General features: G+C 52.3%; 1 protein-coding gene across 1 annotated transcript in view; it reads left to right on the top strand.

Moving 5' to 3' along the window:
* The first annotated feature begins 5664 nt into the window (after window positions 1–5664).
* The window catches only part of CRMP1 (collapsin response mediator protein 1), a 71115-nt gene continuing 53888 nt past the window's right edge, over window positions 5665–22891 (top strand). The window contains exon 1 of the mRNA XM_028088630.1: window positions 5665–6045. Coding sequence (XP_027944431.1) covers window positions 5665–6045 — 381 coding nt within the window. The remainder of the gene's footprint in view (window positions 6046–22891) is intronic.

Below are 22891 nucleotides of genomic sequence, written 5' to 3'. Positions count from 1 at the left end.
TCTTCCATGGAAACAGCAGGGAAGGTGTGAACCTTGATGAGACAGCACGTGTCTTCTAAAGCATCTGCACATGTTAGTGCTCTGTAGATGTTGGGAACATTTCCTCTCCTCTTTGAAAATGCCCAGATGCATTTCAGTGCAATGGTTGGGCTTGTGTTACCAATCTGAGTTCGGTGATTCCACTGGTCTCCCAAAGTTCAGATTTGCACAACCAACTTTTGATAATGAGGTAGGGAAGGGACCTGGGTGTCACTGGCAAAGATGATGAACAAGGCTTATGAATTCATTTTGGCAGAACGCCCCTGGTCCCCTCAGTCTTTTGGGTTGACTCCTGGGAGGGTATCATGCGAAAGCCTTGAAGCACAGACGGTGGTTTGGAAATTGCATACTTTCCCATTGGGTCCCAAATGTATAATACCTCTCCACTTTGCCATTGCTTGAACATTAAAGGAATTTTATATTATACACGGCCATTAATAAACACAAGGGCCAGAATTTTGGCAGAGTTCTGCCCCTCCCCTCAGAAGCATGGGTTCACATGGGAGTGATATCTGACAACAGGAGTGGAGCCCCCTTCCTTTTGGATGCTCTTCAGCAGGACCCTCCCTTGGGTCCATGGGCAGTGGCTGTCCCCCAGCTCCAGCCTTCAGTGAATGAGCAGAGTGCTCAGTCCCTGGAGATGCTCATTGGATTCCTGATCAGTTGGGAAAAAGGCTCAAAACTCCCTTCTGGGTTTTCAAGATTTGTAATGCTTGCTCAATCTTGTGTAAACTAGGCTGGCATTTTCTCTTGTTACCAAGATGTATTTTTCTATGTTCATTAAATGTATAATTTGTGTAATTTTGTACATTAAAATGTATGCTTTTTCACAATTAAAGGTTTTTTTTTTCCCTTTTGAATGTCTAACTTACTGATGGTTCATTACAAAAAGTTGTAGACTTTGACACCATATGAAAAGGCAATGAATCCAAGAGTCTTGATTTTTGGTGGGGAGTAGTGACCTTCTCAGAAGTCAAATCCCCTTTGCACAAATAACGAAGTGACTTCCTTTATGGCCCTTTAAATGCATGTTTTAGTTTTACTGTCGTTGCTGTAACAAGTTACCACTAAGCTAGGGGCTCAACAGGTTTATTATCTTACAGCTCTGGAGGTTAGAAATCTGCATTGGGTCTCATGGGGCTAAAATCAAGGTCTCGGCAGGGCTGTGTTCCTTTGGGAGGCCCTGGGGAGAATTTGCTTCCTTGCCTTTTCCAGCTCCTAGACGCTGCCTGTGTTCTTTGGCGTATGCTCTCTTCCTCCATCTTGAAAGTCAACAGCGTAGCATCTTCGACTCTCTCTGACTCTGACGCCTGCTTCTGCTGCCACATCTTCTCTGACTCTGATCCTCCTGTGTCCCTCTTTCACTTATAATGATGCTTGTGATTACTTTAGGCCAAACTGGATAATCCAGGATAATCTCCCCTTCTCAAGATCCCAGACTTTGCCACATCTGCAAATTCTCTTTCCCTTTTGCCAGGTAAGGTGACAAATACACAGGTCCTAGGGATTAGGAGGTGGGCATCTTTGGGAAAGGGGCTATTATTCTGCCTACCACATCCCCTATGCACTGCTTTGGAGGCTGCCAGGGAAAAGCATACATTTCAGAATCAAACGGGCCTGAAGCTGAACTGTTTCTCTGCCACTTGCTGGCCACATAACTTTAGGCAGCATGCTTAACTTCTTGCAGCCTTGTTTCTTAGACACAAAATGACGGCAATAATCCATTACCCACCTTGCAGATTCACACCTGACAGTAAACTACAATTCCCTTTCCCTCATCTTTTGGAAAGCATTCTTTGTACAACTGATGCTTTTTTAAAAATATCTTTTTGTTTGTTATTTTGCCCAACGAGGGCCCTGATGGAGAGCATGCATTAGAACTGAGTGGCCTCTCCTGTTCTCTCCCTGCTGCCATGTTACCCGGCCCTCTCTCTTCTCTGCCACCGTGCCGGAAGTCTTCCTGGCCTGACAGGATGGGCTCCTGGCTTGTCCTTCACCAGATGTCATGGTTTAATTCACTTGTGAGCACTCCTTCCCTGGAGGACTGAGAGCAATCAGAGGACAGTGTGGGGAAGGTCATAGCCATCCTCTGGCCCGAATGCAGTTTGCTCAGCTTTCCTGGGCTTTCTTCTGCTGGCCTCAGCCAGATGCTGTTCCCTGGGCTTCCCTGCAGGCTGGCAGGTACATTTCCTAACTTAAGCCCCCAGCTTTGTTTCTGGTTTCCCTTTCTTTGCTACACTTGGGTTATTGCCCTTGAAGGAGGAGATGTTGTAGGCACTCAGACAAGCCCACGCTGAACCCCAGCACCTCCTGGCAGAAAACTGGGGCTGTGAGTTTAAGGTATGTACCCCTCAGCCCTGGAGCCTGAATATGGAGATGGTGTTGTCTGCCATGTGGGTCTGCTGAGAGAGCCGGTGGCGTAAAAAGTGACAGGTAAAGCAGATTGCAGTGTGTAGAGATGAATAGTGTGTGCAAAGACCCTTACATACATTTGGTAGACACTCCATAAAAGCCAGACCCCCTCCCTTGTCTTTAGGGAATCAGAGGAGTCCAGAGGAGTCCTGAGGAGTAACATAAAGTCTCTGACATACAGGGGGTACCCAAATGTATGCTGGATGAAGGCTGAATGATTAGTTGCCCCAGGCTGCAGGGAGGACAGGAGTCTACCTCAAAAATCCAGACTCTTCTGACTATCCCAGGCCTTTTCCTTTATCTCCCCTCTCCCAAAGGGACTCCTTCAGCCACACTTCTTGAGAAGGGTAAAGAGCACCAATTAAGATGCAGACTCTGGGACCAGACGGCTGTGTTTAAATCCTAAGCAGCATTACTTACCAGCTGTGACCCTAGGCAAGCCACTTATCTCTCTGAGCCTTAGTTTTCTCATCTGTAGAATGAGGCTAAAATAGTACCTATGCCAAAGGTTGCTGTGAGGCTTGCAAGAGTTACTATATGTACAGTGCCCACAACGGTCCTTGGCGTGTAGTAAACTCTCCGTAAATGGGAATTATACTTTTCTTTTCTTGCTTCTGCACAAAGGCAACTCTTTCCCTCCTTCTTCCTTGCGCTAACTCCCTCCTAGTCTTGACAACTGCCTAGCCCTTTCTTGCAGCAGAAAGGGTTTTCTTGGAAAGCAGTGGGATCTCTATCACCAGTGGTATTTAAGCAAAGCAGGGGAGACAAGCTTCTCAAAATGTTGAGAGCAGGTTCAGGCATAGAGGATTGACCTCAAAAGTTCTGTCTAACTCAGATTCTTGGATTCTCTGCTATTCCTATGGGTTTAGTTGTTGTGAATATTTGTGGAGCTTTAGAAGTCTAGGTGGGCTTCAGTATGAAGTTTCCTGGCTTGGGATATCCTGGAAATGGTATTTCCCAGGACAGATAGAAGTTTTCATTGAAAACACTTGCAATGAAGCCTAGAGTCCTCCAGACCTCAAGTGGATTATTTGTGTCAGAAATCTGTGCAGGGTGCTCAGAGACAAAGGAGGAGGCCAGGATGGGGGATGGGATGGCTAGAAGAGAGAGTGTGGGGGGGGTCCTTATGTTCTTTATGGCCAGTACTCTCTCCCCTACTATATAATATATGCTTCTTGAAGGAAGGAGCTGTATAAATATTCATCGTGATATTCCCAGCACAGGAAAGGGACCTGCTAAATGCCCACCGAGTTCCAGGCCTGGCTGAGCAGCAATAAGATATGAGGCACTAGGCATCTGTTTCACTGCTCCTCTCTTGTTTCCTCATCCGCCCAATGGGCAGTTTATTCCAGCATTGAAAGATAGTAAATACAGCCAGGTGTCAGCTACCACGAAGTCAGTATCCCTGGCGTCATCAGCCCCTGGGTTCCAGCAGTCACAAGAACGAGAATATGAATCTGGCTCTGTGTCTGGGACCCCAGAACTGGTGAGACCCGGTGCTGAAGGGACAGCTCCCAGAATAGGGAGGACTGAGGGTGCAAGGCCAGGCACTCAGGCTCCCTTCTACGGTCGCCACCCAGTCCCAAATGCTGCCTGTCTGGACTCGCCAGCAGAGAGGGTCGGCAGCTGGTGATTCCATCCGTCCAGAAAGAGCAGCTGGGATCGCCAGATCCCCGGAGACTCTCAGGATCCTTGGCCTGACAATAATCTTGGAGAAATGAAGGATGGTGTCTAGGGGAGGCACATGGAGCCTGGCCTTGAAGAAGGATTGAGGGAAGCCCCAGAAGAATGACCCCCAGGCCCTCATGCCTTCCACCTGGCCCAAGTCAGAGGAAGCCTGGGACCCTTGACTGCAAGCTCCTGGCACATTAAGGGTAGGCTGTACTAGGGGTTGTGGGAGGTGACTCTAGAATGGGGAATATTTGTCTGGGTGACTGACGGGGGTGTGTGTGTTCCTATGTGTTCATCTGTCTCTCTGTGTGTCTTTCTCTGGAGCATTCCTATTTTTAAGCTTCAGACTTTCCTTATTTCCAGGGTGGATTTCTGTGTGGGTGTCCTGACTGGGTTTATGAGTGCACCTGTGTGGAGTCACCTTGTGAGTTTGCCTTTGGTGTGAGTGTGTGACAGTCTCCTTGTTGTGTGGGTGTTGTAGGAGTGAGCATCGTGCATGTGTGTGAGTCATTCGTTGGCGTGCAGGAGTGTAATTCTCTTGTGTGCCTGAGTGAATGTGGTCGTGGCATGTCCCTCTTGTCTTGCCGTATCATCTTTCCTAGCACTTAGCACCGCCTGGAACATTATGCCTCTGTTTGCTTCCTCCCTCCTTAGAGTGTCAGCTCCCAGAGGGCAGGACTTGGTGTATTTTGTTCACAGCGCCATCCCCAGCACCCACAACGTGCTAGGCACCAGCGGGCACTCAATATAACACTGTAGAGTGAATGAATGCTGTGTCCAATGTGTGAGTGTTTCTCCGGTTGTGCGATTAATTTCGGTGTGATGCTGGGTTGGTGGGGTTGGGTGACTATGAGAATTTCTGGTGTGGGTGTGTGTAATTGACTCATAGTATGTACAAGCTTGTACGTGTGTGCAAAAATGTCTAAGATGTGACTGAATGAGCCTGTGTGTGACTGGGAAGCCTGAGTGTAATCGACTCCCGTGTGTGTGTGTGTGTGTGTGTGTGTGCGCGCGCGTGCCAGCATGTTTGTGCATTTCTCCCGTGTTTCATGGCGTAATTGTCTGGTGTGCGGGTACGAACCTGTGTGTGCCTGGGGAGTGTGTACGTGTGCGCAAGCGAGTGTGCGTGTGTGTGTGTGTGTGTGTGTGTGTGTGTGTGCATACTCGAGGCTCCCGCCCCTCGCTCTCCTCCCGCCCTGCGCTCGGCCTGGGGGCGGGGAGTGGGGGTGTGGCGAGGGCACTGCGGTTCGCCTGCCCGCCCTCCGCGCTGCGGCTCGGGCACGTCACCGTCCCTCCCCGCCCCCGCCGCGGTCCCCGCCCCCCCCGGTCCTTTGTAGCCGGCCGCTGCGCTCGCCTACAGCCGCCCGGAGGCCCCGCCCCGGCCCCGCCCCGGCCCCGCCCCGCCGCGCGCCCCGCCCCTCCCCGGGCCGCAGTAGCTCCTGGGCCGCCGCGGGCCCGCAGCGAGCGCGGAGCGCGGCGCACGGCGGTGGCCAGGGCCGCGGGCGGGCGGGAGCGCGGGTGGACGGCCGGCCTTGGACCGGCATGGCGGACCGGCGGCGCGCGTGGAACACGGAGGACGACCTGCCCGTGTACCTGGCGCGGCCGGGTAGCGCGGCGCAGACGCCGCGCCAGAAGTACGGCGGCATGTTCGCCGCGGTGGAGGGTGCCTACGAGAACAAGACCATCGACTTCGACGCGTACAGCGTGGGCCGCCGCGGCTCGGCGCGCACGCCTCGCAGTGCTGGCCGGCCCGACGCCGTCGGCCTGCCGGGGCCCGGCGGTAGCGAGGACACGGCCAGCGACGTGAGTGAGCTCTCGGGCTCGGCGGTCAGCTCGCCGGGCGAGCGCGAGGAGCGACCACCCGCGCTGCGCATCCGTTGCCCTGCGCCCCGTGACCTGCCACTCGGCCGGGACAATGGCCAGGTACCCTCGGGACGCGCGCGGACCGGACGGGGGGCGGGGCCCTCGGGGCAGCTGGGCGTGGAGCCCCCTGAGCGGAGTGCCGGGGCCGCTGCTACCGGGCTTGAGAGGGCCACGGAAGGCCCCCTCCCCCACTCCTTCACACTGGAGGGTCGGAGAGGTCGTACGATTTGGTCGGGGTTGGCCAGCCCAGCCCGTGAGACTCCAAAGGGTCCTTCGAAATCCAGCCCCCCGCTCCTCTTCTGCAGGAAGGGCGAGCAAGGCTCTGAGAAGGAAAGTAAGTTGGCTACAGCCGCCACATGGACCTTTAAAACGCGAGGGGACCTCTGGGGTGAAGTTAATCCAAGGATCCCCATTCCCTGCCTTATGGGAAAAGAAGGGGAGTTCCTTTCCGCATTCGTCCATTCATTTATTCACTCACTCACTAGTGATTATGGAGCACCTACCGTGTTCCAGACTCTGGAAAAGGTTCAGTGAAACGCCTGTGGTCACACAGGTTAATGCTGAAAGGAACCTTTCGTGTGTGGTCCCTCTATGCTTGGGGGAAAGATTTGGTTAACGATTTAGATGAATCGGGCAGCTAGCACTAGAAACTGCTATCCCCAAGCACTGACATCTTCAGGGGATGCTCCTGAGTCCCACAGCAAGACGCCACTGTGCTCTCTTCACAGAGCAAGTTGAAGATTTGAACCCCGGTCTCTAGCTTCCTAGACTTGGAGGTTTTTACCCTCCCTAAAGTGAAGGAGCATTATTAGGGAGAGGGAATGCCAGGCCCTGGACCCTATGGCTCTTCTCCCTTAAGCTAGCGGTCGCCAGGGAATTGGAGGAAGATGGATGGGTAGACAGCACAGCTTTGGGATGTATGTGTGAGGGTCGGGACCAGATGCCAGGACAACGGAAGTTGGAACACCCGAGGGCCAGCGAGCTGTCAGCTTAGCCCAGAACTCGAAGTCTGAGCACTGCTCAGGTCCCAGACCCGCGGTAGGCGCGGGGGTCCCAGCTCAGCACGCTGGCCCCACCCCAGGCCAGGGTGGGCGACAGATTCATTGTGAGAATTAAATCAGTTAATGCTGGCAAGCAGTGGGCATTCAATAAATTGTTCGTTGTTGAATTTTACTATCATTTTTTATTAACCCTTCTCCCCTTAAATACTGTGAGAGGCATAAAGTGAGCGGGAGGAAGCCGAGCTCGATTCAGACAGAAATCTGGGAGGGCTTCCTGGAGGAGTGGGGGCTGGGCCAGCCTGCGGCTGCAAGGACGCCATACCGGGTCTCCTGCGGCGCCCATTCGCGCCTCTCCGCTTTCTGTCCCTTTGCTCGAGAACTCTCCATGGTCCTGAATTCGGCGCCCTGCAGGGGGGAGGTCTACAATGATGGGGTGGGGGCAAGGGAAGGAGATATCTAGAGAGTCATCTCCTTTCCTCTACCCCTTCTTATTCCCCCCTGACCACCTCCTTCCCTGGTGGCCGACCTTGCTTAGGATCCAGACTTCTGAGCCCGAGCAGGAGGCTTCAGAGTTGCGGATCCTGAAGTCAGGGTCTGTACCGGGAAACCCTGGTTTCCAACCAAAGCACTTCGTCCTCTTGAACCTCAGCTTCCCCACCTGTGAAATGGGGATGGCGTTTTTCTCCCAGCCACCCACAAGGCGTGGTGGAGTATCAGGGAGGCGAGAGCGCTTTGTGCACGTCCGGAAGCTGTCTGGAAGTGCGTCCGTGGTCAGTATCACCAGCGCCAGCATCGCCCCCAGGCTCTGCCTGGGCCGGCTCCGCAGCCGCTTCTAGGCATTTGGGGATGGTGGTCGCTTCACCTCTTCCACTCCTCTCTCTCCCCCTCTGGCCCTCTCTTCCCGTTTCTCCATGGCTTCTCGGGGACTGGACAAAAGGCGGCGCCCTCCGGCGCGCCTAGGGCTCCAGAAGTCCTCGAGGTTTGGGACTGCGGAGCCCAGCGGCTCACGGTCTCCCGAGGGGAAGCGTTTTACTTTCTGCGGACCAAGCGCCCACGGGACTCGGGTTCCGGGGCGGGCTTCGCGGCTCGAGCTTTGCAGAGGGTACGGGGGCCCGAGGTCCTCCCCCCGCCGAGAAAGCTCTCTCCTGGGGAGGGAGGAGGAGTTTCTGCGGCGCAGGCGCAGCGTTTGCTGAGGCCCGAGGCCCAGCGACTGCGGCGCTTTGTACCCGGGAAGTCGGCTTGGGCGCAGCGATCTGTTTGGCCAATCGCGAACCCGGTGCCCCTCCCCCCGATACACACGTGGTCTCGTCCGCAGCTCTGGAGCTTCCCTGTCCAGACTGACCCCTGGGGACGTCCTGGTGCGTGGAACCTAGGACTTCACAACGCTGAGGAAGGGAATGTAGGCAACATGGGAACAGTCACCTGCAAATTCTGGTCATCAACAAGGATTTAAGACCCAGCTCAGAGTCCAGAGGGCAGACTGGAAGAATGAGTGGAGAATGAGCTCTAGATAAGGAGTGCAGGAACCTGGCTTCCAGAAACTGTTATGCTGTAGCTAATATACTTTGCACCTGAGATACCATTTTATTTCTGTAAGCCCCAACTTTCCACCTGTAAAATGGGAAAATGATGGTCTAGTGTTCCTGGAACACTAAGTTGCTTCCCTTTTGTGAATCTACAACCCCACATCTGTTTCAAGGCCAAGGCATCTCTGGCCTCCTGTCCTGGTGTGGGTGACTGGCCTCTAGGTAGCTGTGAAGGGGAGAGCTTCAGGCCTCAGCTTGTGTAGTGGAGTCTTTACCACCCCTAGCACATCCTCCCTCTGGGTGGCAACTTGAAAGTAAAGATGGGTCTTTTAAAAGATACTGCTAGTTTGTATTTTCCAGGCAGAAAGTGGATGGCAGAGAAGGTTAACATTTTATTCTGTCTGGAGATTTGGGGCACCTGTCTGGGGTTGTGGGGGCTTGCTAGGACTCCCCTTTCCCCTCTTCCCTCTTTTCTCCTTTCCTGTCAAGAGGTTTATCAAGCTATGCCCTAGCCTCCTGCCCACCTCTCCCCAGAGCAACATCTGGGTCAGGGGTGCTGGGGCTATGGTACACTATACATTGGGAGGCAGGACATTCTATGCTCCCCTTATCCCCCCAGCCTCTCCTGGGGCCTATGGGGACCTTAGCACCAGTGGTCTGGCCCTCCAAACAATCACTGGTAGGCAAGACTGTGAGGGTGACCTGGTGGCTCCAGGGCCAGGCTGCTCTGTGATGAGAAGCTGCTGCAGGGGTAGAGCAGGTCAGCCATTAATTAGGTTAGGGCCTTGTCTCTCTCATCCCTGCTGCACTCCCTTGGCCTGGCAGTAAGGCTCCTGCTGAGCCCTCGAGGAGGCTGATTCAATGATGGGAGTTGGGAGGGTGGCAGGAAAGGCTTTATGGAGAGCACCTTGACGCTGAGTCTGGGAGATGGGTAACCTTTTGTCTGGGGTTAGATATTAAGGAAGAGGGTACAGCTTGAATAGAGGCTTGGAGTCCCTGGAGATGGAAAAGCGCTTGACCTATTCAGGAAGTGTGCAGAGCGGATGGACAAACAGACGAACGGAGGCTGCATGCAGCAAGAGAGGCAGGAGAGGGCCAGGGCAGTCGTTGGGCCGGGTCCGGAGGACCGCCGAACGCTCCAGCAGCTCTGGCGGGTCCTCGCCGCCGGCCCCACGCTCCCTCCCCGGCGCAGCTGTTCCGGGGAGGCCCGCAGATGCGGAGCCGCACACCTGTGGCGCTGCCGCGGGGCTTTGCCAGCGCAGCCCAAGGCCGTCTCTGGCATTTAAAAGCACCCTGAAAACCAGACCCTCCCAATCGCGAGAGCGAGGCCGGGGCGCAGCCGAGGGCGTGTGCGCGGGGCGGGGGTCGGCAGGGCTGGGCGGTTCGGGGGGCGGGGGGTGGAGTGGCGGGGGGATCGGAAGGGAAGAGCTTCCTGGTTCGAGCCGAGAGGGGCGAATCGGGCTCGGCTCCGCGCCACCGGGAGGAGCTGTCTGTCTGTAGCCCCCTCCTCCCGCCCTCGCCTCTCCCTCCTCCTCCCGCCCTCCTCACCGAGCCGGGCGGTGCTGGCAGCCGGAGCGGCGGCGGCGGCGGGTGGGCCGAGCAGCCGGGGCAGCGGGCGCGTGGGCAGCCGCGGGCGCCGAGCTTCCGTCCCTCTCTTCTGCCCTCCGGGCCTTTGTCACCGCGCCCGCGGGGAGCGGGACCGGTTGAGAGCCGGGCCGAGCGAAAGACAGCCCCCACAGGTCCGCCGGCCGGGCCGAGGGCGCCAGCGGGGCCATGTCGTACCAGGGCAAGAAGAGCATTCCGCACATCACGGTAAGCCGGACCCCCGCCCCCGCCCCGCCGTTCTTTGTGGGGTGGGGGTGGTCGCCGCCAGGGTCGGGATCCGCGGGGGGACGGCAGGGGCGGCCCCCGAGGCTTCCTGCGTGGCGGCGGGTGGGGCGGGGCTGATCTCAGCACTGCAGCCCCCTCCCCCCAGCCTCTGGGGACAATGGTGGTGGTGGTGGGGAGCCCCGCATGCCTAGGCGGGGCTGGAGCCTCGGGTCCCTCTCCCCGCGGGCTTGCCGCCCCCCATCCCCACCCCACGGGAAGTGCCGGAGGATGGCGTGGACAGGGAGGATGCGGAGCTGAACAAAAGAGGGAGGGGCGCGGGGGGCCGAACCCCTCCCTCCAGCCCTGGAGCGGGGATGGGGCGGGGAGTGCCGAGCGTCCTGCGCCTGGCCTCCGCACCGTCGGGCTCTTGGACCTCGCCGCCGAGTTCCTTCCCAGCCCGAGGAAGGAGAAATACCGTCCTCCGCCTCCCACTCCCCGCCCCTACTGATGGAGTGGAAGCCTGGACCTAGAGGCAGCGCCATGATGGAGCGCCCCTCCCATTCCTCACAGCAGCTAAAAATAAACCTAATGGGGCGGCACTGGCAGCTGTGGCCCGGGAAGGGTTAACGCTGGGGGTAGAAGGGTGGTGGGGGCTGAGCCGTCCGCCGTCCCTGGGTGTGGCCGGAAACAAAGGATCCCAGCTTTGTCTTGGGTGGGGAGCTGAGGGCTGAGGGCGCAGCTCTGGGGAGACCTGGCCTCCAACCCATTCCCTCCCTGGTACCGGAGTCCAACCAAATCAGTCCTGAAGGATGTGGCTCACAGGCGCTGAGGAAGCCTGTGGGCCTTTGGTGGCTGGTGCTGGAGTAGCCAGGTGCTGGGAGGTGATGTTCTGGGTGTGATAGACTCCTCCAGCATGATACCTGAGGTTTGAGGACAGGAAACCCAGCATACTCATTTATCCAGAATCCTGGCTCCGGGAGCCCCAGGGCACCTACAGGAGGAGGGCAGCCTTGGGGAGGAGGGAGCTATTTCCCATTAGCCTGCCCAGTTTAGGGCAGATACTATTTTCAGTCTTCTCAATAAATCCTAAACCTCCCAGAGGCTGGAGCACTGGCTGGGGCACAAGTGAGAGGCAAGTTGGGACAGAGCCCCCTCATCCCCCCACCCCTGCGCCTCCTCTCCAACTGTGGGCTGAGTCTTCCCTTGGAAAACTCCTCCTGGGCCCAGCTTCAAGTCTCTCCAGCAGACCTTTGGTGACTTCCTGCCTAGAGGTGTGACCCCTGAGGGTAGAGACCATCTCTCACCCATCCATAATTCCTTCCTTCTGAGATAGGAAGGTGTGACTGGCCAGTCCTATAATCAACAGAAGCGGTGTGGTAGGGGTGTGGTTGCCCCAGGCAAAGCAGTGCGGGGAGGAAAAGGGGGGGGGTGTTGTTTGATTAAGTCCCTGCCTTGGGACTCTCTAACCCTGAACCCTCAGGGGAACCAGGGCAAGTGATGGGAGTGGGGGTGATGCAGTGACTGCTGAGTCTGGAGCCTTGGGTCCCACTGTGGCTGTGGCCCATGGCAGGTCTGTCCCCCTCTCATGACCCTAGTTTCCAGGAAGGCAGTTTTGCCAGATGGTCTTTGAGGCAGGTGCGCAGGTGCGTAAGAACAGTACCCCAGGCTTGAACAGCTGCCCTGCCCCCCCTCTGTGACCCTCAGGGAGTGGGGATGGCTGCCCAGGCTTTTGTACCAGACAGATCTGGGAGCTCAGCCTCACTCTGCCACCTCTCAGCCTCTGCACTTTGATATCCCACATGGGCCCACACTAGCCGCTTCCCAGGATCAGTGTGCATCCAAGAGGACTCTGGCAAAGCATTTAGTATGTGTTAGGCATGTAATAAGGGCAGTGGAACTGCTGGCTGATGCTGCTTTCATCTTGGTGCGAAGCGCCAGTAGTCAACCTGTGTGTCAAAGAGAACCAAATGGCGTGGTTCTAGCAGCTTCGATAGCTTGGGCGCTTGGGGAGGAGACGCTGAAAAGTATACTTAGTTCCTGGGAAGGTGGCTCTCAGTGAGCATTTATTTGTGTTTCATTTGGTCCACATAAGCCTACTTCACCCAGAAAGACTTGTGGTTTAAACAAACAGCAAACCAGAGAGGATGGACTTGGATGGAGTCCCTTTGTAGGACCCTCAGCTTCCGGAGGATCTTTTGCTGATAATGTACACATTGTGACAGGAACCAGAATGCCATTAGAGGCATGATTTTCCAAATGTGGCACCCTTAGTTTGCGCAGCAGGTAAGTTAATAATGAACACTGTGCTGGGTGCTAGGGACAGTAGGCTTGAGATGGGTTTGCCCGTGCCTTCCCGGAGTTTGGCAAAGACCAACATTTCTGAAATTGCATCCAAGAGTGGGGGGTGTCCTAAAGGGACACACAGGAGGCTGGTGGAAACCATAGCAGGGACACCCACCCTAGTCCTGGGAGGAGGGCAGGGAGGAGGGGGAGTTCCTAGGTGAGTGGAGGAAGGCCCAGAGGCAAATGAGTGTGGCATGCGGGAGAAAATGAAGGAAAGTCAGCACTGTGTGAACCTCTGCTTTCAAGTGTAGCCGCTCTGTACAGGGAGAGCAAATCCTGGATGTTTTTGGTAGCCACGGTGTGCATGGCCCGTGGAGGGACCTGAAGGTTGAAAAGGACCAAGATACAACTCCCAGCTCATCCCCAAGATCCCGCCTGCTCCATGTTGGGTCACTCTGTGCCCCCTGTGAGCCTCAGCGTTGTCATCTGAACCATCAGGATAAGGTCCCACTTTAGCCGGAGATAGGGGGGAGGGTGCTTGAGCAGAGGAGGAGGAGGCACATCCCAGGCGGGGCATGGCTGAATTAAGAAATGTTCATGTTGATTGTGATCGGGCATCTTTCCTTCTATTTCCCACCTCAGCCTTTTCCTGAAATCCTAGAGTACCCGACAGAGGGGAGGGAAAATGCAGAAACACTTAGCTTCAGCCCCTAAGGATTGTTTAAAATATTTACAAAGCTCTCTTTCATGTGTGGCTTTTTAAAAAATTAATGGCACAGCCGGGGATTAACTTAGGTGAAGCTGTTTCTGGAGCCCACTGCTGTGGTTAAGTGTCAGAACATCCTGGGCGTGGCTCTGAGCAAACAAAGGCACATGGCTTCCTGGCCTTGCAGAAGCTCTAGGCTCCCAGCAGAGCCAGCGAAGGGGGCTCGGTCATGGGGGGAGACCAGAGTGTCCACCACAATGGTGAAGAATTATTATTATTAAAAGGTGGACTTCCCGAGGACTGATCATTTGTGGGTTTGCAGGCTGTTAGAGCATTCAGCATGACCTCCGTGATCTCTTACTGGGTTTTCAGAGCAGTCCTACGAGGAAGGCAGGCCAGCGATATCATCCCTGCATCCCAAACAGTGAGCGCAGGTTCACAGAGACTTGGTGGCATGTAAAAATTCTTGCCGTGGCCTGTGGAGGAAGAAAGAGCCAGATGCAAACAGAGGGGCTAGAAGGGCTGGTCTGTCTGCTATGAAAATCACTATCTGATTGAAATCTGTGTGTGTCTGTGTGCATGCATGAGTCGCATCAAACGGCGGAGATGGGCAGGGAAGAAAGAGATCAGTAAGTGAAACTCACGTCAGACTCTAGTTACTCTAATGTGCAAGTATGCAAAACACGTGAGGCCTGTTATACTTCTTGAGGATGCCATTCAGTTCAGATACTCAGTTTATTTACCCCCCCTTTATTTTAACACAAAGGATTTGAGATGCCCGCAGGGATTTGTCATGCGTATAAGTGATATCTTGAAATACCAGGGCTGAGGATCGAGGAAGAGCTGGGAACAGAACTGCCGGTGTTTTAGGCCACTGGAGGTGTGCAGCTGGACATCTATCTGATACCTGATTCGGAGCTTCTGTCGTCCAGCACAGAGAAGCAGACACCCTCATTTAACGTCAAGTTCATGAGCAGAGGGGGAAAGTGAGCCATATTCTTAGGGGAAAAATTACTTTGTTTATTTTATTTTTATTTTTTTTATTTTTTATTTTTTTTAAAGATTTTATTTATTTTTATTTATTGGACAGAGAGAGACAGCGAGAGCAGGAACACAAGCAGGGGGAGTGGGAGAGGGAGAAGCAGGCTTCCCGCTGAGCAGGGAGCCTGATGTGGGACTCGATCCCAGGACCCTGGGATCATGACCTGAGCCGAAGGCAGACGCTTAACGACTGAGCCACCCAGGCGCCCGAAAAATTACTTTGTTTAAATTACATTCTTGAAAAGCGTTTCAGAGAGGGTAACAGTGACATTGTTAGGACTTCTTCTGTAACCTAGCTGTGCCAACCTAGCCCTGCATGTCTGTTTCTCATGATGAACTTGGCCATGACTGAATCCATGGAACGCACTTGATAGGACATATGTGAATGTGCCTGGCACATGTCGGTGGCTGACAGATGATCATTCCCTTCTCCAGACTCAGGCTCTCTCTTGGAGGAAACGAAAACTCAGAATGGCAGGTGAGTGGGCAAGTGTTCACCACGTGTCTGTTCTGTTCTTGGGACTGTGCCGGTGTGATGGGCAGCTAAAAATAACATATTTCATGATCCATGACCCTAACAAGCTTACCACCTAAGTGACAACGTGCACACACAAGCAGTTAAGGATGACAGAGGGCAGGTGTTAGAGGGGCTTGGGGAGGGGAGGACTCAGTGTTGGGGTAAGCTATAGGAGGTGGCTTCCTGGGACGTGGGGGGGGGGCAGCACGAGCTAGATGGTGAGGGATTTGATTGGTGGAGACAAGGGTCGAGCATGCAAAGCAGGTGGACCAGCCTGTAGAAGACTTGGGCTGGAGAATGAATATGGTCAGAAGAGAGTGAGGTGTTGGACGCAGATGGATGGGGGGGGTGGGCAGCGTGAAGAAGGAGAAATAAGCGTGAAGGGGTGTGGGTATGGGGGGATTCCATGACACTTTGGAGGTCACGTAGAATGTACCCAGTGTGATGGAAATAGCATATAGGTTCTAAATCTGGCTCAAATGCAGGTGGGATATTTGATTTCAGGCAAGTCACTTCCTTTCCCTGGGCTTCAGATTCCTTTTCTTTTCTTTTTTCTTTCTTTCTTTAAGATTTTATGTATTTATTTGAGAGAGAGAGCAGGAGGAGGAGTAGGGATAAAGGGAGAGGCACACTGGACTGAGCGTGGAGCCCGAAGCAGGGCTCGGTCCCATGACCCTGAGATCATGACCTGAGCCGAAACTGAGAGTTGGACGCTTGACTGACTGAGCCACCCAGGCGCCCGGGGACTCCTTTTCTTTACAGAGTTCCAAGCTTAGGACCCTTTGACTTTTATTCTGTGGGTAACAGGAAGCCACTGGAAGTTCGTGAACTGGGAAGCTGGTATGATAAAGGCGGCATGGAAGAGTGTAGATTCTGAAACCAGACAATTTGGGTTTGGAGTCTAACTGTTCCACCGACTTCGCTGTGTAATTCGGGCAAGTGTCTTATTCTGTCTATGCACCAGTTTTCTCATTTGTGAAATAGGGATAATAATACTCCATAGGATTTTTTCCTGAGAACAAGATGACTTACTATGTGTCAAATGCTAGACTAGTGCCTGCACATGGTGTATCCTCTATAGGTTAGTTGCTATTATTCTTATTGTGGGAAGGTGTATTAGTCAGCTTTGTTCTGTAGCAAACAACCACCATATCTGGCTTTCAACAACATAACACTTAATTCTTGTTGATGCTTTATGAGGGCCTTGGACTGGCTGTAGCTTTGCCCCTGGATGCTGGTGAACAATGGGTCTGTTTCTTGTATCTCCTCACTTTGAGACTCAGGCTGGAGGAGCCAAGGAGGGAGGCACAAGAGACTGGTAGCAACCTGACATGCCTTTAAGAACTTGTGCTCAATTACGGCTCACAGTCATGTGGTCACAGCAAGTCACATGATCAGACCTAAGTCAATGGAGAGAAGCCCCATGATAAACTTCCTTAAGGAGATATGAGGATTAGGGCGCCTGGGTGGCTCAGATGTTTGAACGTCTGCCTTCCGCTCAGGTCATGATCCCAGGGTCCTGGGATTGAGCCCTGAGCCAGGCTCCCTGCTCGGCGGGGAGCCTGCTTCTCCCTCTCCCTCTGCCCTTCCCCCTGCTTGTGTTCTCTCTCTCCCTGTCAAATAAATAAAAAAATCTTAAAAAAAAGGAGATATGAGGATTAAGTGTGAAAGTTATGAAAAAAAAAAAAGAAAAGGAAAGTTACGGCACATAAGAGATGCTAATAAACAGCTGTTAGAGCTAATGATGAGATGGTCCGGAAGTATAAGGGGTGAGTTTGGAAGAAAAGGCCTGCACTGGTTCTTAGGTTGAATTAAGTTGGGAACGAGTACTAAGCTGAGGGGTCTCAGTGGGCAATTGGAAATCCAGATTGGTACGGGGTCGGGGGTGAGAGCCAAGGGCCAGATATGGAGATTTGGAACCCATTACAAGAAGCACTAGTATAAGATAGGAAATGTGAGCTATTCTAGCAACTAGTGGTTCTCAGCCCATGTGCTGTGAGCAGAGTGGTGTATGAAAAAAATCCTCTGCAGATGTGCTGCTAAATTTTGATCAGCATGTAAAATTTATATTTTTGCAACCAAGTCTACAAATTGTTCTAGTAACGTGTATCAGGTGGAATCCTGGGCACTCACAACAAGCGGGGAGGTGTTGTTGAATGAGTCCAATTTTTTTTGTGTGTGAATCAAAGGAAGCTCCTGCCCTGGAAAGAAAGCCTCAAGAGGACTTTGCTGTTGAGCGTACAAAAGGACAGAGTCCAGGCCGTGTACAGTGCCCTGGTGCTGAAGCATAAGAACGTGAGCTATTCAAGGCCCCGAGACAGGCAGTCACACCGTAGTAGGGATGGCATGCTAATGAATGCTGACGGACTTGGTGTCGTGTTGGTCTTTAATTAGTTTAAGAACGCTGCCATTTTTTATACTGTTTGAACATGTGTTCTGAACACAGGTTGAGATTCGTTGCCCTGGAGAGATGCAGAGATGAAATCCTAACTTTGCTCTGAGAAAAGATCACTCTGAATTGGGGTTGGTGGCTTGGGAGGAGTGGCATCTAGGGTGTTTTCGTAGAGATGCTGGTCTAGAAAACAAAAGCAAGCACTCCTGCTTTGGGCCTGTGCCTCAGGCACCTGGAACATTCTCCCTGACCAGGCTTACCCTCTCCAGGCCTTTGCCTTTGTGTAAGCTGTGTCCGTTCTCCCTGGAGGATCCTTCCCTCAGGGGCTGGGAACTGTGAGTGCTCCCACGTCAGTAACTTTGGTTTGTCCACTTGATTGAACACTGGAGGGCTGGGACAGACTCTCATTCTCTTTGGCATCTCTCAGGTGTGCTCTTGCAGGCTGGTGACTCACAGAGAGACTTCATACTGCGTGGGTGGATGAATGAAACCAGGTTGCGAATGGTGTTGCTTTGCTGAGTGGGGTTTCAGCCACTTCTGCATTTGACTTTCCATAACAAATATCCTGTCTGTGGATTTAGTATTTAGGTGGTTACCATCCAGAAGAAGATGAGGGTGGTTTGAAGGGTTTTTGGAGCTCAAAGAAGGGCCTCCCAAGAGGTACTTTGGCAGTAGGGAGAGGACAGAGCTGATCTATTAATGGGCTTCATTGCATTTCCCACTGAAAAGCAAGATTTTACAATAAGGGTCTTTTGTGTAAGCTGGAGCATCATAGCACACATATCCCCTAGGCCTTGACTGAATAATGACCTCAGTGGCTCAATGGGTCTGATGCACAATTGCATAGAATAAACGGGTAGCTGTTTTGGATTTTGTACCTGTCCCCAGATTATGCTACCCTGTATTTTGTCCCATACTCCTAGACCCTTAGGGCTGAAGTCCTAATAATATCTCAGCAAATATTTGATTTATACAACCCTAAAGTTAAAAGGAACCTTTTAAGTTATATGAAATTTTCAGTGTTTGTATAGTTAAGAAGGCAGGAAGTGGTGTCTTGCTTCTCCCTGTCTCTCCTCTAGTGCAGGAATTCCAAATACCCTCTCTTTGCATACCTCTAGTGACAGGGAGATCACCACTTTACTCAGCAGCCTGCTTTACTCTTGGGCAGCTCCGTTGGAAAGCTCACGTGTGTGTGGACTGAGGGTCTGCCTCTTGCCCTACTTTTGCCCCCAGAGTTTTCACAGGTCTCCTTTTCTTCCACACTGGCATTCCTGGAGGCTCCAGAAGGCATTTCTCAGGCATTTCTCCTTACCCAGGACCCTCTGTTTTCCGAAATGACCCCGGTGCTCCCTTCCTCATGGAGCACACTTTCCAGGTACAATGTTAGAATTTTTCATTCCTGGGCGCCTGGGTGGCTCAGTTGGTTAAGCGACTGCCTTCGGCTCAGGTCATGATCCTGGAGTCCCGGGATCGAGTCCCGCATCAGGCTCCCTGCTCAGCAGGGAGTCTGCTTCTCCATCTGACCCTCTTCCCTCTCATGCTTTCTATCTCTCATTCTCTCTCTCTCTCAAATAAATAAATAAAATCTTAAAAAAAAAAAAAGAATTTTTCATTCCTTTTTTTCCTTCATTTTCTTCTCTTCTCTTTTGCTATCCTTTATTTCTGGGCATGCAGAACAAAATAGATTCAAAATAAAACTTTAATCATTGGGCACTTTTCAAACTGGCTTAAAAACTTTCTAGGGTCACAGACACCTTTGAGAAGGTGATAAGAGCAATGGAAGCTTTTTCCTGCTTCCTCAATGTGTGGACATAGGACATTTGGCATAAAATATTGTACTACATAGACCAGTACTCAGCGTATGCAGGGTACAAAGTGCTTTTACACATTATCTTTAGGAATCCTGTGAGTTGAGTCGTTAAACTTTGATTAGTTCCATTTACAGATGAGGAGACTGAAGCACGCAGAGGTTAAGCATCTTGTCCCAGGTCACCCAGGTAATTCCCAGCTGCTTGGGAATAAGCTGTAGTCTCTGGCGTGAAGGATCTCCCAGCCTCATGGGAGAAATAGACAGACGAAGATGAGCTGGAAGATGAAGCGTCTTGAAGCAATGCTAACCGTGAGGTGTGCGCCTCGAGCTGTGGGAAGTGCAAGGGATGACCACATATTCCTGGGGTCAGGACACGGTGGCGCACAGGGTGAGTTGGACATCAGTGGGTAGAGCAGGTTTGGCAGGAAGGCCATAGGAAGGCATGGGGCGGGGCGGTGTGAACTTGCAATTTAGGAGCTAGTGTGTGGGGAGTGGAGGAATGTGCGGACACAAGGCTGGGGGGAGGGGTGGGGTCAGGCCAGAAATTACCCAGGAGGGCGTACTTTGTCCTGTGCATGAGGGCAAGCTAGCTGATGAAGGGTTTATTTTTTTTAACTTTATTTTTTTAAATGTTTTATTTATTTATTCATGAGAGTCAGAGAGAGAGAGAGAGAGAGAGAGAGAGAGAGAGGCAGAGGCAGAGGGAGAAGTAGGCTCCCCGCCCAGCAGGAAACCCCATGTGGGACTTGATCCCAGGACCCTGGGATCATGGCCTGAGCCAAAGGCAGACGCTTAACCATCTGAGCCACCCAGGTGCCCCTGATGAAGGGTTTAAAGGAGAGGCGTGACATGGTTGCATTTGTGTTTCAGAAAGGTCACTGGCTGTCATGTGGAGGGGACAAGACAGGCAGCAGGGAGACAGGTGGTGAAGGCTGACCTGGGACAGGTGCAGTGGGAGGTGGGAATCAGCAGGTGCATGGGAGGACTTTCTGGACCGGATGCCACAAGATGGAGGAAAGACTTGGGTCTGAAGTGAGAGTTTAGAGAGAAGTCGAAGATGGAACCGGAGCATCTCAATGAGATCTAACTCCCCATGTTGCAAAGGTTAAAACAACAACAACAACAACAACAACAACAACAAACAGGCACAGATCTAAGTGCTTGTCCACGGGTTTAATTCATTTGTCTTTCCAAAAGAGTTCTCTGCATTACGGGTGGGAAACTGACACAGGCAGAGGAGGACTTGCCTGGGGCACAGGCTTAGTAAGGGTGCGGCCAGATCAGAGCTCAGGAAGTCTGCTTGGCACCCACAGACTTAACCAGCAGGCCACTCCGCCTCTTTGTCAAAGAGATACTGGGTGTGGAAGCATCTGGCTCACAGGAGGCTTTGCCAGTGTTTATTGGATGAATAGGTCTCTGCATTTAATATCTCCCGGCCAGGGAGATCTTAGCAACTTTCGGAGCCCTTTAATCTGCCTTACTCCCTTCTGGCCACAATGGCAGCAACCCTATCAGGGGGGCAGGGGAATGCATGGTGTCGGGATTGTGCTTGGTAAATAGTTGAATGGGTATATATGGTCGGTCGGTTCTTGCTTGTCCCCATTTTGCAGAGGACGAAACTGAGGCTCACATGTTAACCACATATAGTGAGGAGAATGCAGGATAACCACCCCGGGGGCAATGGGGCTGTCCTTTTGTAGGTATTAGGTGGAACTAGGTTCAAATCTGGCAGCACCCACTCCTGGCTGTGTGACCTTGAGAAATCACTTCGCTGAGCTTCCTCGCTTGTAGCCATCATACCCACCTCTTGTTTATTTTTATTTTATTTATTTACTTTTTTTTTCTTTTTTTGAGGGAGAGTGTGAGCAGGGGGAGGGGCGGAGGGAGAGGGAGAGACAGAATCTTAAGCAGGCTCCACACCCAGCATGGGTCCTGTCTTGGAGCTTCATCTCACGACCCTGAGATCATGACCTGAGCCGAAATCAAGAGTCAGACAACCGACTGAACCACTCAGGCGCCCCCATCATACCCTCTTCTTCAGGTAACTTAATTAAAAATGAAAATCTATGTAATGTAGAACCAACACTTAGTATGCGCTCAGGAACGTGATTTCCTTAAAGGTAAAGGATTTCTGTCTACATTGCTTTGTATGACGTAAAAAGCAGAGACAAGGTAACACAGAAATGGGTCTCTACATAGACACAGATGTAGCTAGCGCCCTCCTCCGGAGGCCCTGCCTGCTCCTGGGATCATCTTACAGGTGGGTTATTTTAAAACCAGGTATTCCGTCCATGAGGGACTATTTCCTGACTGTCTGCTGGTCTCATGGGACCTGGGACCTGAGATCTCGCTGTTAAAACTGCAGTTTTCATGGAAATGGGCCCGAGTTTCCAGAGAAGGCCTGCAATCCATGGGGACCACCGCTATTTCTGCTTCATGAAGGAGGACAATGCCATTGTGCTCTCTCCCCATGCAAGTGGAAAACAAAGGTGTGTTAATTAGATTTGGTCTCAGGCCTGTTGCCCCTTCCAGGGCTGCCTTCCTGGACAGTGTGGCAAAGGGCTGCTGACTGACAGGCTGTCCCCTGAGATAAATCAAAGGCAAATGGGCTGGTTTTCTGGGAATAAGTAGGATGTGCAGGTGCACCGTATGGCAGCCCTTGCTGCTGCAGGAAGGTCGAATGGGAGCTCTGCGAGGACGGGGGCTCTGGTTAGTAAAGGGAGGAACCGAGGCATGGAATTATGAAATATTTGAGCTAGAAAGTCCCTCATATGGCTCTCAGCACAGTCTTGGTGGTGTATCAGTTCACTCTGATACAATAATGCCCCATCACAAACAACCTTGTAATTCTGACTTACAACCCCAAATATTTACTGCTTATAGGTCTGTGGGTGGCAGAGGCGTTGCAGGGCTCAGCTAGATTTGTCTTTAGGCTTCTGTTTGTGTTATGCATTCTCCTCATATCCCCTCCTTCTGGGACTCAGAATGAAGGAGGCTCCCTCTTTGGGTCATGTTGTTTTCACAGCGTAGGGTGGACTGTCAAGATCGAGCGGAATCCCACCTGCCTCTCAAAGTTTGTGCTCAGACTGGTGCACTCACATCCACTCTCATTCTGTTGGTCAAAGCAAGTCACATGACTGTACCCACAGCTGGTGGGGCAGAAGAGCACTGCACCTACACTGGAGCACGGCAAGGGTAGGGGAGCAGAATGAATTGCAAAACAAATAGCACAATCCACCAGAGGGTCCGTATCAGGATCATCTGGAGGTATTTTTTAGTGACATAAATTCTTGGCCCGTAAACTACATCTGGTAAGTGAAAATCTTGACAGAAGCACCTGGATTGAAATTTTTAGCAGGTAATCCCAATGGATTTTGGGGATCATCTAGGCTCAGGTGCCATGTTTTAAGTTGTAGATGTATGAATGAGGTGAGCCTACTCTCCTGTTGAATGTTTGGGTTGTAAACATAAGCCTCAACATTAGTGGCTCATAGAGTCTGAAGGACTGGTAACTTTTAAAACTCACCTTAACATTTCTTTTGTCTTAAGAGAATGAAGTTCAATGCATGGTCAAACACATTTCTATCAAAACAGGTCTTCCCAGATCTTTTTGAGACTCATTTCTGTGCCAGCCCTTTGGAGGAAGGGATTCTTCATTTTCCCAAGGAGTGACTGGTTATTTCATTACTCTGATTTAGAGTATGCCCTCTCCCCAGCTTCTTGGGGTGGGAGAATTAAAAGTATTGAAAGGGTGGTACTAAGCCCTAGTGCTAATGTAACCAGTTGCATACATTGTGAAACATAGGTAATGGTTGTTTTTG

This window comes from Eumetopias jubatus, unplaced genomic scaffold (assembly GCF_037043125.1).
Source record: "Eumetopias jubatus isolate StellerSeaLion01/CBP00866 unplaced genomic scaffold, mEumJub1_p1.0 scaffold_2, whole genome shotgun sequence".
Classification (NCBI taxonomy): Eukaryota; Metazoa; Chordata; class Mammalia; order Carnivora; family Otariidae; genus Eumetopias; species Eumetopias jubatus.
The sequence above is the reverse complement of the archived record's forward strand: the minus strand, read 5'-3'. Positions and strand labels throughout refer to the sequence as shown.